Source organism: Ranitomeya imitator, chromosome 3 (assembly GCF_032444005.1).
Source record: "Ranitomeya imitator isolate aRanImi1 chromosome 3, aRanImi1.pri, whole genome shotgun sequence".
NCBI lineage: Eukaryota > Metazoa > Chordata > Amphibia > Anura > Dendrobatidae > Ranitomeya > Ranitomeya imitator.
In genome coordinates, this window is record NC_091284.1 from 230608934 (window position 1) to 230622572 (window position 13639).

At 44.9% G+C, this 13639-nt stretch overlaps 1 protein-coding gene across 1 annotated transcript in view; it reads right to left on the reverse strand.

Annotated features, from left to right (window-relative positions):
• Nucleotides 1–13639, reverse strand: part of CTSE (cathepsin E) — a 76825-nt gene that overhangs the window by 27022 nt on the left and 36164 nt on the right. The window contains exons 5-7 of the mRNA XM_069760101.1: nt 10345–10544; nt 4949–5071; nt 2949–3090 (exon numbers count right to left, since the gene is read on the reverse strand). Of these exons, the coding sequence (XP_069616202.1) occupies nt 2949–3090; nt 4949–5071; nt 10345–10544 (465 nt within the window). The remainder of the gene's footprint in view (nt 1–2948; nt 3091–4948; nt 5072–10344; nt 10545–13639) is intronic.

Below are 13639 nucleotides of genomic sequence, written 5' to 3' on the forward strand. Positions count from 1 at the left end.
AAACACGGAGACATGTCAGTGTTCGTGGGAGCGCACGTATTACACGGACCCATTAAAGTCAATGGGTCCGTGTAAAACACGTACCGCACACGGACGTTGTCCGTGTGCAGTCCGTGTGCCATGCAGGAGACAGCGCTACATTAAGCGCTGTCCCCCCCACTGGTGCTGAAGCCGCGATTCATATCTTCCCTGCAGCAGCGTTTGCTGTAGAGAAGATATGAATAATTGTGTTTAAAATAAAGATCTATGTGCCATAGCCTGTGCGCCCCCCCCCCGTTCTGAAAATACTCACCCGGCTCGCTCCCTCGCTGGCGCTGCTTTCTGCTCTGGCCGCATCTTCTACTGTATCAGCGGTCACATGGTGCCGCCGATTACAGTCATGAATATGCAGCTCCACCTCCCATAGGGGTGGAGCCGCATATTCATTACTGTAAATGAGCGGCCCCATGTGACTGCATACAGGAGAAGATGCGGCCAGAACTGGAAGCAGCGCCGGCGAGGGAGCGAGCCGGGTGAGTATTTTGAGAACAGAGAGGGGGGGGGGGGGCGCACAGGTATGGCACATAGATCTTTATTTTAAACACAATTATTCATATCTTCTCTACAGCAGGGAAGATATGAATGAGGCTTCAGCACCAGATGCTGGTACGTGTGGTACTCAGCACGGTGCGTGTGGTACCCAGTGGGCACACGGGCGGCACATGTGCCACAGAAACGTAGGGGCAGACGGACACGGATAATTCCGGTACCGATTTTTTCCGGTACCGGAATTATCTGGACGTGTGAGACTGGCCTAAGTCTGCGTGATCACTGTGGCGGGGCCTGTGCTCCAGAATTACTGACTGAAACCTAGTCGCAGAAGAGGGCAGCTGATCATCCGTTAGTTGGGAAGTCGAGGACTGGATGTTGGACTTGTCATCTGGAGTGTAGTTTTAGCCCAGTAGCTAACAGTAGGGCCTCTATATTACAGCAGATGCCTTGGGAGGGAATCCAACTCTACATCCAACCATAATCGTTCCCTAAAGTAATTCTTTCCCTCTAACAGGTGTCACAGAAACAGGCACACGTTTCTTCAGTACTCTGGTCAGTTTCTGGTACACAGCGGACTCTGGGATCCCAGAATGGCAGGTGATTTCTCTCCTCTCTCTTGACCTCTCCGTCTCCAGTCAGCTCCCTGCTCCAACTGTATAATAGCATGAAGTTTGCAATAGAGCAGACCTGGGCAAGATGCGGCCCGCCTGATGATTTTAAACGGCCCACCAGCTGGCTGTCACTTCTGACAGCCGCCCCCGGCACCGCTCGGCCAGCCGCCAGACGCTTCTGAGGAGGACCGCTGGTTGCTGAAGTGAAGGCTCCGAGCTCACTACCACATGCTCCCATGACACGCTATACATCTGAGCATGGTTAGCAGTCTGTGCTCGGACACTGTGTGCAGACGGCTGCAGGTAGCACATGTGACCACACAGCTAGCTGGTGTGAGGAGGCGGCACACTGACACTGCGCGGCATACACGGTGCCTGCCAGGCTGCCTGCGTGTGAGGATGAGCTCAGCTTCCACTTCCGGGGGAGGACACAGCAGCCGGAGCCATAGTACTGGCAGTGGCAGCAGCAGCGGATCGTATGGGTGAAGAGAAGGAGCCCGCGTCCTGTCTGTGTAGCCCGGGCCGCGTTGCAGCCGCTCCGGTAAGGCTCCTGCTCACACATGGGGCGGGGGGTGTATGGGTGCCATCACTGTGTGGTAATAGAGGACTTATTTGTAGGCTCCCCTCCCCCGGGCGCCGATGTCACATGCGACCACATTCCGTGCAGGTCCCGCCGCAGCAGATGTCGGCGCCTGCAATGGTGGCAGCAGGACATGCAGACCTCCTTCACCTATGGTCATCCCATCAGATCTGGTATCAGAACTCTGCGTCGTGTCAAAGGGCTCTCCTCCACCAATCAGTGCTCCGCTGAGGCTCCGTCACGTATGTTTTCTCATCCAAGAAAATTGGGTCAATTATGCAAATCACATCTTGATCAGAGTGTGATCATAGTGTGCTCCGATTCTCTCAAAATGAGTTAATTATATTAGTCCGGCCCTCTAAAACCATCCCAATTTCTCATGCGGCCCCATGGCAGAATTAATTGCCCACCCGTGCAATAGAGTCTACTCAGGAAGCAACAGTGACCTCTTGTGGTTGGAGTCCGAAACTACAAGTCTATTCATTAACATCTCACACTGTTACAGTATCTGAGAGCAGACAGTTTGGGCCAACAGTGCAACTGTAAGGAGGTGGTCGGGTTGCCATATTTACCCCCTGAAGTCATGATTCACATTCTTGTATTACAATAATGTTATATAACTGAAATATATCTGCAGTATTGACCACCAGCCACAAGAGGTCAATGTCTTCTCTTTAATATGTTTAGACTTCCCTGTGGCTGCAGCATCCTGTGTTCAGGGATGAGAGGGTTAAGACCTAGCCAGCCAGGGAGGGGAAGGAGTCACTGGGCACAAACAGGAAACTAGTTCTGGGGAGCGTTTAACCCCTTAACGACTACCGATGCGCCTTTGAATGGTGGCAGTTATGGGTACTTATTCCTCAGTGCCACTTTTTAACAGCTTATTCCCCAGCCGTCCGAGGACGCACATCCAGTTGAAGTTTCTGTTGGTATCGGCAGAAACCTGGCCCGCTGGGCCTGGTCACAGCAATGACGATTGTGACCGCAGTTGCTAAGCCACTAGACAGAGGAGAAAAGAGCATATGTCAACATTGATGTTCTGTAATATACGGCCAGTTGGTTGAAGGGAAAGTCTGCATCATTATTATCGGGGGATATAATTTTGAAACGGGTTACAGAAGAAAAATAAATACTGTCCCAGAATCAGTTAAGCAGCGGCAATTGGAGGAGGGACTCAGTTTAAATTAAAAATCCAGTGAAGGTTCTCTTTAATTTGAGGCTCTTACTTCACCATCTGTTTCAGTGGCTCCAATGTACTGTTGCAGAAGCAGAATATCAGATGATGGCCCTGTGATCATCGAGGTTCCAGTATCTACAATGGCCTGACATCCTTGGGTGCAAAATGTTGTTTCTCCTCCTACCAGGATGCTGAACAAAATGTGAAATCAATTTACTTTCTTACAATAATACTTTATTACACTAATTATATACATAGAATATGATATTAAACATTATTTGTGACCTTACACCATGTTCCCACATGTGAAATTGCTACTTCTATCCACTGATTTTTTTTCACCAAAATCTACAACAGCGATACCCTCTGATTAGTGTGTTTAAAAGATTTCTTATGTGCTTTTCACCCGTTTCTTTTTCTGCATTTTGTTGCAGATTTGACTTTATTGAGATTTTTAGTGTAGAAAAGCTGGGACCCCTGCAAATAAAAAGGAAATTACTTTTTTACATGTATTTTTTCAGGCTCCCCATAGAAGCTTATAGGGTAAAAAGGCACCAGCGAACAGTGACTTAAAACGCACAATTGAACATAATGAATTTTCACGAAATTACAGCCACTTTTGCTGGAACTGTTAAACACAACAGATTTTGATGTATTTAGTATTTATCTATCTTTAATTTTATTCATTTATTTGTATATGTATTTTGTTTTTTCATTGGATTTGGTTTTCATGTATTATTTTTCATTATTTATGTCTGTTTTCTTATATTGCGTGGGTTTTATTGTTTGGGTTTGCTTCAGTTTAGTGTCCATTTTAGTTCCCATCTGCCTGTTCCATTTAGGCTCATATTAGTGTTCAGTCACCTACTCGTTGGTACTCATAGAGGGCCTTTTGTTTGTTACGGCGCATCCTGCCTCCTCATTGCTCATTGTATCCGCTTCCTCTGACTCTGCAGTCTGCCTATCTCTACCTGTGACTGTCTCCGCACACGCGTATTTGCCACTGTGTACATGTCGCCTTGACGACCGAGAGCGGTTTGCTCACTTCCGCTCTGGGACGCCGGCGCATGCGCACTGACTACACACCGGGCCCGGCGGGTGCGATCGCCATTTGCACTCCTCCATGCGGCGCGCTTTGCCGCTACACAGCTGAGGCTTGGTAAGCTCTCTATTTTACTATATTTAAACACAGGGCTTACTGTGTGGGCGTTACCCCTGACGAAGCCACCAGAGCGTGGCGACACGCGTTGGGTGCCTGCAGCCCACACTTACTCTGCACTGGGTATGCATTACCTATTTGCCCTGCCTATGACTGGCGCGTCTAGAGTGTTGTCATCTTGGCACTCTATGCTTTCATCCTATTATGGGCGCACGGTCTGACTATAGGAGGGTAATTGACTACATACTTGTGCTTATTTGCGGTCCCAGCATTCATATATCTTTATGACCGGCTCTTTGCTTGCTTGAGCACCATCTCTATCAGTGGCTATTGGGCTACATTTTCTATATGGTGTGTAGCTGGCCATGTTATTCTATTCCCAGGTTTTTATTACGTATACTTACGGTGTATATACTTGGGGTCTGCTGAGATTGCTTTCCCTTATTTAGTCATTTATCTATTAGGCTTATTTATCCCTTAGATACGTGCTTCCTACCCGGTTCAGGTCTGTGTGGGCTTTTTTGCCTTATTTTGGGCTTGAGTACATATGGGGCTATTGTATACCCCCTTGTTTTTAATGTTTTTAGTGTGTTTTGCCTTTTGTTATATTCTTGTTACCAATAAAGCTGTGTTTTCATATTTGTTTGGTGGTGACTCCCATTTGTAAGGCCTATCTGTTCTTTCTCAGTATATGTTTGGTAATTTCCAGGCCTGGTTTGAGTCCCACGCACCGTGGTGCCCCCATCTTTTCGTCTATTGACACAACAGATTTTCTGCAAAAATAAAAAAATAAATAAAACGCAGTGGAATAAAGCACAGCATTTGCACTATGTGAGAACATGGCATTATAGTCCTTATGACTTGGAAGACCACGAGCTTCAAAGACTTACCTATCAACTTGGATTTGCCAGTATCCCTGTACAGTAACTGGCACCCAGTTCAGTTGTCCTGAGAAACGTGATGTGTCATAGCCACCGAGAACCAGCTCTCCACCTTCTGGGGAGTTGGAGTCCCTGAGAATTTATAGATATTAGTAACAGAAAAGATTACATAATGGCAAATAGAAATCCCATGAAAGTGCGAAGAATCGAAAAATAATTTGGCTTAGTTCACATACTATGTTTTTGTCATACAGTCGAGGCATATTTTTTTTACATCTGCATACTGTTTTTGCCAAAATAGAAAAGTTCATTCTTTGTTTTCTATCCTATCAAAAATAGTATGTAGAGGTAAGAGGCGTTTTTTTTGTTTCGCAGTGGCAGTGAATGGCAAATGATCCAACTGAATTGGTATCCAGCTGCATCCTATTGGAGGTGTATACTTATTTTGGGTTAAAAGTTGACCAGCAATTTCTCATTTTTACAACACCATTTTTTTTTAGGGACCACATCACATTTGAAGTCATTTTGAGGGGTCTATATGATAGAAAACAACCAAGTGTGACACCATTCTAAAAACTGCACCCCTCAAGGTGCTCAAAACCACATTCAAGAAGATTATTAACCCTTCAGGTGTTTCAGAGGAATTTTTGGAATGTTAAAAAAAACGAACATTTAACTTTTTTTCACAAAAAATTTACTTCAGCTCCAATTTGTTTTATGTTACCAAGGGTAACAGGAGAAATTGTACCCCAAAAGTTGTTGTGCAATTTGTCCTCAGTACGCCGATACCCCATATGTGGGGGTAAACCACTGTTTGGGGGCATTGCAGAGCTCGGAAGGAAAGGAGCGCCGTTTGACTTTTCAATGCAAAATTCACTGGAATTGAGATGGGACGCCATGTTGCGTTTGGAGAGCCCCTGATGTGCCTAAACATTGAAACCCCCCACAAGTGACACCATTTTGGAAAGTAGACCCCCTAAGGAACTTATCTAGATGTGTTGTGACAGCTTTGCACCCCCAAGTGTTTCACTACAGTTTAAAACGCAGAGCCGTGAAAATAAAAATTATATATTTTTTTCCCAAAAATTATTTTTTAGCCCCCAGTTTTATATTTTCCCAAGGGTAACAGGAGAAATTGGACCACCAAAGTTGTAGTGCAATTTGTCCTCAGTACGCCGATACCCCATATGTGGGGGTAAACCACTGTTTGGGGGCATTGCAGAGCTCGGAAGGAAAGGAGCGCCGTTTGACTTTTCAATGCAAAATTCACTGGAATTGAGATGGGACGCCATGTTGCGTTTGGAGAGCCCCTGATGTGCCTAAACATTGAAACCCCCCACAAGTGACACCATTTTGGAAAGTAGACCCCCTAAGGAACTTATCTAGATGTGTTGTGACAGCTTTGCCCCCCCCCCCCAAGTGTTTCACTACAGTTTAAAACGCAGAGCCGTGAAAATAAAAATTATATATTTTTTTCCCAAAAATTATTTTTTAGCCCCCAGTTTTATATTTTCCCAAGGGTAACGGGAGAAATTGGACCACAAAAGTTGTTGAACAATTTGTTCTGAGTATGCTGATACCCCATATGTGGGGGGAGAACCACCGTTTGGGCGCATGGCAGAGCTCGGAAGGGAAGGAGCGCCATTTGGAATGCAGACTTAGATGGAATGGTCTGCAGGTGTCACATTGCGTTTGCAGAGCCCCTAATGTACCTAAACAGTAGAAACCCCTAACAAGTGACCCCATATTGGAAACTAGTCCCCCCAAGGAACTTATCTAGATGTGTTGTGAGAACTTTGAACCCCCAAGTGTTTCACAACAGTTTATAATGCAGAGCCGTGAAAATAAAAATTATATATTTTTTTCCCAAAAATTATTTTTTAGCCCCCAGTTTTATATTTTCCCAAGAGTAACAGGAGAAATTGGAGCACAAAAGTTGTTGAACAATTTGTTCTGAGTATGCTGATACCCCATATGTGGGGGGGGAACCACCGTTTGGGCGCATGGCAGAGCTCGGAAGGGAAGGAGCGCCATTTGGAATGCAGACTTAGATGGAATGGTCTGCAGGTGTCACATTGCGTTTGCAGAGCCCCTAATGTACCTAAACAGTAGAAACCCCTAACAAGTGACCCCATATTGGAAACTAGTCCCCCCAAGGAACTTATCTAGATGTGTTGTGAGAACTTTGAACCCCCAAGTGTTTCACAACAGTTTATAACGCAGAGCCATGAAAATAAAAAATCTTTTTTTTCACAAAAATGTTTTTTAGCCCCCCAAATTTTTATTTTCCTAAGGGTAACAGGAGAAATTGGACCCCAAAAGTTTTTTCCAATTTGTCCTGAGTACGCTGATACCCCATATGTGGGGGGAACCACTGTTTGGACGCATGGCAGAGCTCGGAAGGGAAGGAGCACTGTTTTACTTTTTCAACGCAGAATTGGCTGGAATTGAGATCGGACGCCATGTTGCATTTCGAGAGCCCTTGATGTGCCTAAACAGTAGAAGCCCCCAATTCTAACTGAAACCCTAACCCAAACACACCCCTAACCCTAATCCCAACTCTACCCATAAACCTAACCACACGCCTAACCCAAACATGCCCCTAAGCTAAACCCCAACCACACCCCTAACCCCAACACACCCCTAACCTGTTGTGAATTCTGTTGTCGAACTCCCTCCTGTGGTCGTGAATGGTACTTCGGTGAGTTCTGTCCATGGGCTCCCTCTGGTGGCTGTGAGTGGAGCTGCTGCTTCTGAGGTTCCTTACACAGGTGACGTGGTTTAGCCTTTGGTTGGCTGCTCTATTTAACTCCACTTAGATCATTACTCCATGCCAGCTGTCTTTGTTTCTGCATTGCTTCAGTTCGCTCTTGGATCTTTCTGGTGACCTGTCTACTCCAGCAGAAGCTAAGTTCCTAATAGTATCTAATTTGTTCATTGTTTTCTTGTCCAGCTGGATATCATGATTTTGTCTTGCTAGCTGGAAGCTCTGGGATGCAGAGTGGCATCTCCGCACCGTTAGTCTTTTGTAGTTTTTTGTGCTGATCGCAAAGCTGCCTTTCCTATCCTCTGTCTATTTAGTAAGTCTGGCCTCCCTTTGCTGAAACCTGTTTCATCTCTGCGTTTGTGACTTTCATCTTTACTCACAGTCAATATATGTGGGGGGCTTCCTTTACCTTTGGGGAATTTCTCTGAGGCAAGATAGGCTTTATTTTCTATCTCTAGGGCTAGCTAGCTCTTAGGCTGTGACGAGGCGCCTTGGTAGAGTCAGGAGCGCTCCACGGCTATTTCTAGTGTGTGTGGTAGGATTAGGGATTGCGGTCAGCAGAGCTCCCACATCCCAGAGCTTGTCCTGTGTGAGTTTTAACTATCAGGTCATTCCGGGTGCTCCTAACCACCAGGTCATAACACTAACCCCAACAGATGCCTAACCCTAATCCCAACCCTAACCACACCCCTAACTCCAACACACCTCTAACCCTAATCCCAACCATAACCCTAACCACACCCCTAGCCCTGACACACCCCTAACCCTAATCCCAACAGTAAATGTAATCCAAACCCTAACCCCAAACCTAACCATAACTTTAGCCCCAACCCTAACTGTAGCCCCAACTCTAACCCTTACTTTATCCCCAACCCTAACTGTAGCCCTAAACCCAACCCTAACCCAAACCCCAACCCTAACCCTAGCCCCAACTCTAACCTTAGCCCTAACCCTAGCCCCAACCCTAACCCTAGCCCCAACCCTAAGCCTAGCCCCAACTCTAACCCTAGCCCCAACACTAACCCTAGCCCCAACACTAACCCTAGCCCCAACCCCAACCCTAGCCCCAACCCTAACCCTAACCCTAACCCTAATGGGAAAATGGAAATAAATTTTAACAAAAATTATTTTATTATTTTTGCTTAACTAAGGGGGTGATGAAGGGGGGTTTGATTTACTATTTATAGCGGGGGTTTTAGCGGATTTTTATGATTGGCAGCCGTCACACGCTAATAGACGCTTTTATTGCAAAAAATAGTTTTTGTGTCTCCACATTTTGAGAGCTATAATTTTTCCATATTTTGTTCCACAGAGTCATGTGGGCTCTTGTTTTTTGCGGGACAAGTTGACGTTTTTATTGATAACATTTTCGGAGATGTGACTTTTTTAATCGCTTTTTATTCCGATTTTTGTGAGGCAGAATGACCAAAAACCAGCTATTCATGAATTTTTTGGGGGGAGGCGTTTATACCGTTCCATGTTTGGTAAAATTGATAAAGCAGTTTTATTCTTCGGGATAGTGCGATTACAGCGACACCTCTTTTATATCTTTTTTTATGTTTTGGCGCTTTTATACGATAAAAACTATTTTATAGAAAAGATAATTATTTTTGCATCGCTTTATTCTGAGGACTATAACTTTTTTATTTCTTCGCTGATGATGCTATATGGGGGGTCGTTTTTTGCGGGACAAGATGACGTTTTCAGCGGTACCATGGTTATTTATATCCGTCTTTTTGATCGCGTGTTATTCCACTTTTTGTTCGGCGGTATGATAATAAATCGTTGTTTTTTGCCTCTTTTTTTTTATGGTGATCACTGAAGGGGTTAACTAGTGGGACAGTTTTATAGGTCGGGTCGATACGGTGATACTAAATATGTGTACTTTTATTGTTTGTTTTTTTTAGATAAAGAAATGTCCGTGACCGCTCTTGGCACATAGTGCCGGATGTCAGCTGCGATAGTCAGCTAACACCCGGAAGCGATCAGCCGCGCTCCCCCCGTGAGCGTGGCCGATCGCATATGACGTACTATCCCGTTACTGGGAATTAAGTCCCAGGTCACCTCGAAGGGATAATATGTCATATAGGATTAAGGGGTTAAACCTGCGGTCTACAGAACGGCCGAGGCGTTGACGCACGCACTCAACATCAAAGTCCTGCCACAATGATGTCATCGCACAGCGCTGGGACTCTGACGTCCTATGCATGCATCAGCACTATGACATTGTCCACCTAAGTCTTGCCTGTGGAGTCCTCAGGATCCAGTATATGATTTTTTTATGCAATTAAAACTTGTGGGGGCATCATAAACAATGGGAGACCCTGAAACAGTGGTGGGAGGGAGACTCATATGGAATACTGTGGAGGCCCCTATAAAGTGTGGACCTATATACCTAAGAACTCCTCTGAATTGTCTACTATGACTGTTTGCTTTTCTGTGGTATAATGATGTATACAAGCCAGATGGAGGCTAAAAGAACACTGGTTTGGCTCCTGCCTGACTATAAAACCAAATAACCATGTTTAGCGCATAAATCGTGAGCTTTGCCGGTTTACACAATAAATATAAACAAGAAGCGTGATGTGAATAGGACCGTTCTGCCAGGATGGCCTCTTCCTAGAGCTGCCACTGTTACCTGCTCATGTAGACACCGAACACTGGCTGCGCAACTAGATTCTGTACAATCATATTGTCAAACACCGGGGTGCAATCATCCACAGCAAGGGAAGGGTACGCCAGACCCAAAATTCCATCAAAATTTGCATCTTGGAAAGTGCTTCCAGGCTCAGACACACTTTCTGCAAACATCTGACTCTGCACAGTTATCCCTTGAACCTGAAAGATAAAAGATATAGATTATGAATGGAAGCAACAGATATATGATATGAAATGTCTGTACATAGAGAAAATAGCTATATCATAGGAGTGTAGCGAAACATGTGAAAGGAAGCAAACAAATTGTTGTTTTCGGAATTTCATGTAGACATATTAGGCATAATTTATCAAAACTGTATCAGAAATACTGGCCATGTTTCCCATACATTGGGGAAAAAAGTATTTAGTCAGCCACCAATTGTGCAAGTTCTCCCACTTACAAAGATCAGAGAGGCCTGTAATTGACATCATAGGTAGACCACAACTATGCGAGTCAAAATGGAGAAAACAAATCCAGAAAATCACCTTGTCTGATTTGGCAAGATTTATTTTGCAAATTATGGTGGAAAATAAGTATTTGGTCATTAACAAAAGTTCATCTCCACATTTTGTTATATATCCTTTGTTGGCAATGACAGAGGTCAAACGTTTTCTGTAAGTCTTCACACAGTTGACACACACTGTTGGTGGTTTGTTGGCCCAATCCTCCATGCAGATCTCCTCAAGAGCAGTGATGTTTGTGGCCTGTCGCTGGGCAACACAGACTTTCAACTCCCTCCAAAGGTTTTCTATGGGGCTGAGATCTGGAGACTGGCTAGGCCACTCCAGGACCTTCATATGCATCTTACAAAGCTACTCCTTCGCTGCCCTGGTGGTGTGCTTGGCATCATTATCATGCTGAAAGACCCATCCACATTTCATCTTCAATGCCCATGCTGATGGAAAGATGTTTGCACTCAAAATCTCACGATACATGGCCCAATTCATTCTTTCATGTACACAGATACGTCATCCTGGTCCCTTTGCTGAGAAACCACACCAAAGCATGATGTTGCCACCACTATGCTTCACAGTAAGTATGGTGTTCTTTGGATGCAACTCAGCATTCTGTCTCCTCCAAACACAACGAGTTTTGTTTCTACCAAAAAGTCCTACTTTGGTTTCATCAGACCATATGACATTCTCCCAATACTCTTCTGGATAGTCCAAATGTGCGCTAGCAAACCTCAGATGGGACATGTACTGTCTTAAGCAGGGGGACACGTCTGGCACTGTAGGATCTGAATCCCTGGCGGCGTAGTGTGTTACTGATAGTAGCCTTTGTTACGGAGGTCCCAGCTCTATGCAGGTCATTCACTAGGTTCCCCTGTGTGGTTCAGGGATTTGTGCTCACTGTTCTTGTGATCATTTTGACCCCACGGGGTGAGATCTTGCGTGGCACCCCAGATCAAGGGAGATTATCAGTGGTCTTGTATATCTTCCATTTTCTTATTATTGCTCTCACAGTTGATTTCATCACACTAAGCTGCTTGCCTATTGCAGATTCAGTCTTCCCAGCCTGGTGCAGGACTGCGATTTTGTTTCTGGTGTCCTTCAACAGCTCTTTGGTCTTCACCATAGTGGAGTTTGGAGTGTGAGTGTTTGAGGTTGTGGATAGGGGTCTTTTCTGCTGATGACAAGTTCAAACAGGTGCCATTACTACAGGTAATGAGTGGAGGACAGAGGAGCTTCTTAAAGAAGAAGTTACAGTTCTGTGAGAGCCAGAAATCTTGCATGTTTTTAGGTGACCAAATACTTATTTTCCACCATAATTTGCAAAATAAATCTTGCAAAATCAGACAAGGTGATTTTCTGGATTTGTTTTCTCAATTTTAACTCTCATAGTTGTGGTCTACCTATGATGTTAATTACAGGCCTCTTTCATCTTTTTAAGTGGGAGAACTTGCAAAATTGGTGGCTGACGGAATACTTTTTTCCCCACTGTAGCAAGCAAACATAAATCAGCTAAAAATTTTAAAGTGAATTGGTCACCAAGTTTTTGTCACCTAATCAGAGAGCAGCATAATGTAGAGACAGATACCCTGATTCCAGCGATGCATCAATTACATGACTGATTGCTGTAATTTTGTTAAAATCAGTATTTTATCTACAGGAGATTATCAATAGAGGACTAATAAACCTGTTGCCAGGTAGTCTTCCATATTCATGAGCTCTGCATAGCCCAATCCCCAGCACCAATTGACAGGTTTCTGCCTATGCACAGTGTACACAGAAAGCTTTTAATCAGTGGTATGGACTGGGTTATATAGATCTTAGCATTCAGATACCTGCTAGTGAGTCGCCCACAGGGCAATGGGGATACTCGGCACCGAGTCCGGTCGCTTAAAGGAGATGTCGCGGTGGCTGCGACCCGGTCCTTGGCCCTGGGACTCACTGTAAAAGGGGAAAGGTCTTTTAAGGGGAATTGTGATAAAGTCTGTTGTGACGCCACCTGTGGAGCTCAGTCAATAGGGGAACCGACGCTGCTATAAAGAGGTCTTCTGGGGGTTGTTGTTGCAGCAATGATGGTGACGCTTCCTACAGGTGAAGCGGGGTCCACAGGGCTCCTATGGTGTATGGCAATGATAGTGTATGCCGTTAAATGAGTAAAGTATTATAAATATAAGGATGAATGACCTCGGGGAGATCAAAACATCCAACACTGCGGAGACACCATCACGTGTTTCCCAATGCAGTGATCCAGAACACTGCCCCCATCCCTTATGGGAAATATGCAAATGCATGTAGAAAAGCCGCGGAGACACCATCACGTGTTTCTCGATGCAAGCAATTAATAGCCAGGTCTTTCACCGGGAAGGAACAACCACGGGAAGGGCAGCATCCAAAAGGAAAACCACCTATGCCAAAACATGGTATCCATCCACAGACAGCTGTTTCGGGGTATTTGCCCCTCATCAGTGTGGAGTAGGAAACTGGCTATTGTAGCTCAAATCAATATATGTTCAAAAATAGCCTTGTATTAAGATAGGTTCATTATGTATTACACCTTATATATGCCTATATATGATTATGTACATCTACTGTAGGTCAGTCTAGCTATAATAGAGTTTTGTGTGAATGTGTTTGGGTTTGGACGTGGGTAGTTGGTAGGGACACTTAGGGCCAGGAGGGACAGTCGACGAGGAGTTGGGGCTCCACATCGAATATTAGGGTGCCGACCTCCACTGGCAGGAAGGGTTAGTCTATTAGGACCCCTTTAGGGCAATTTTAGGAAT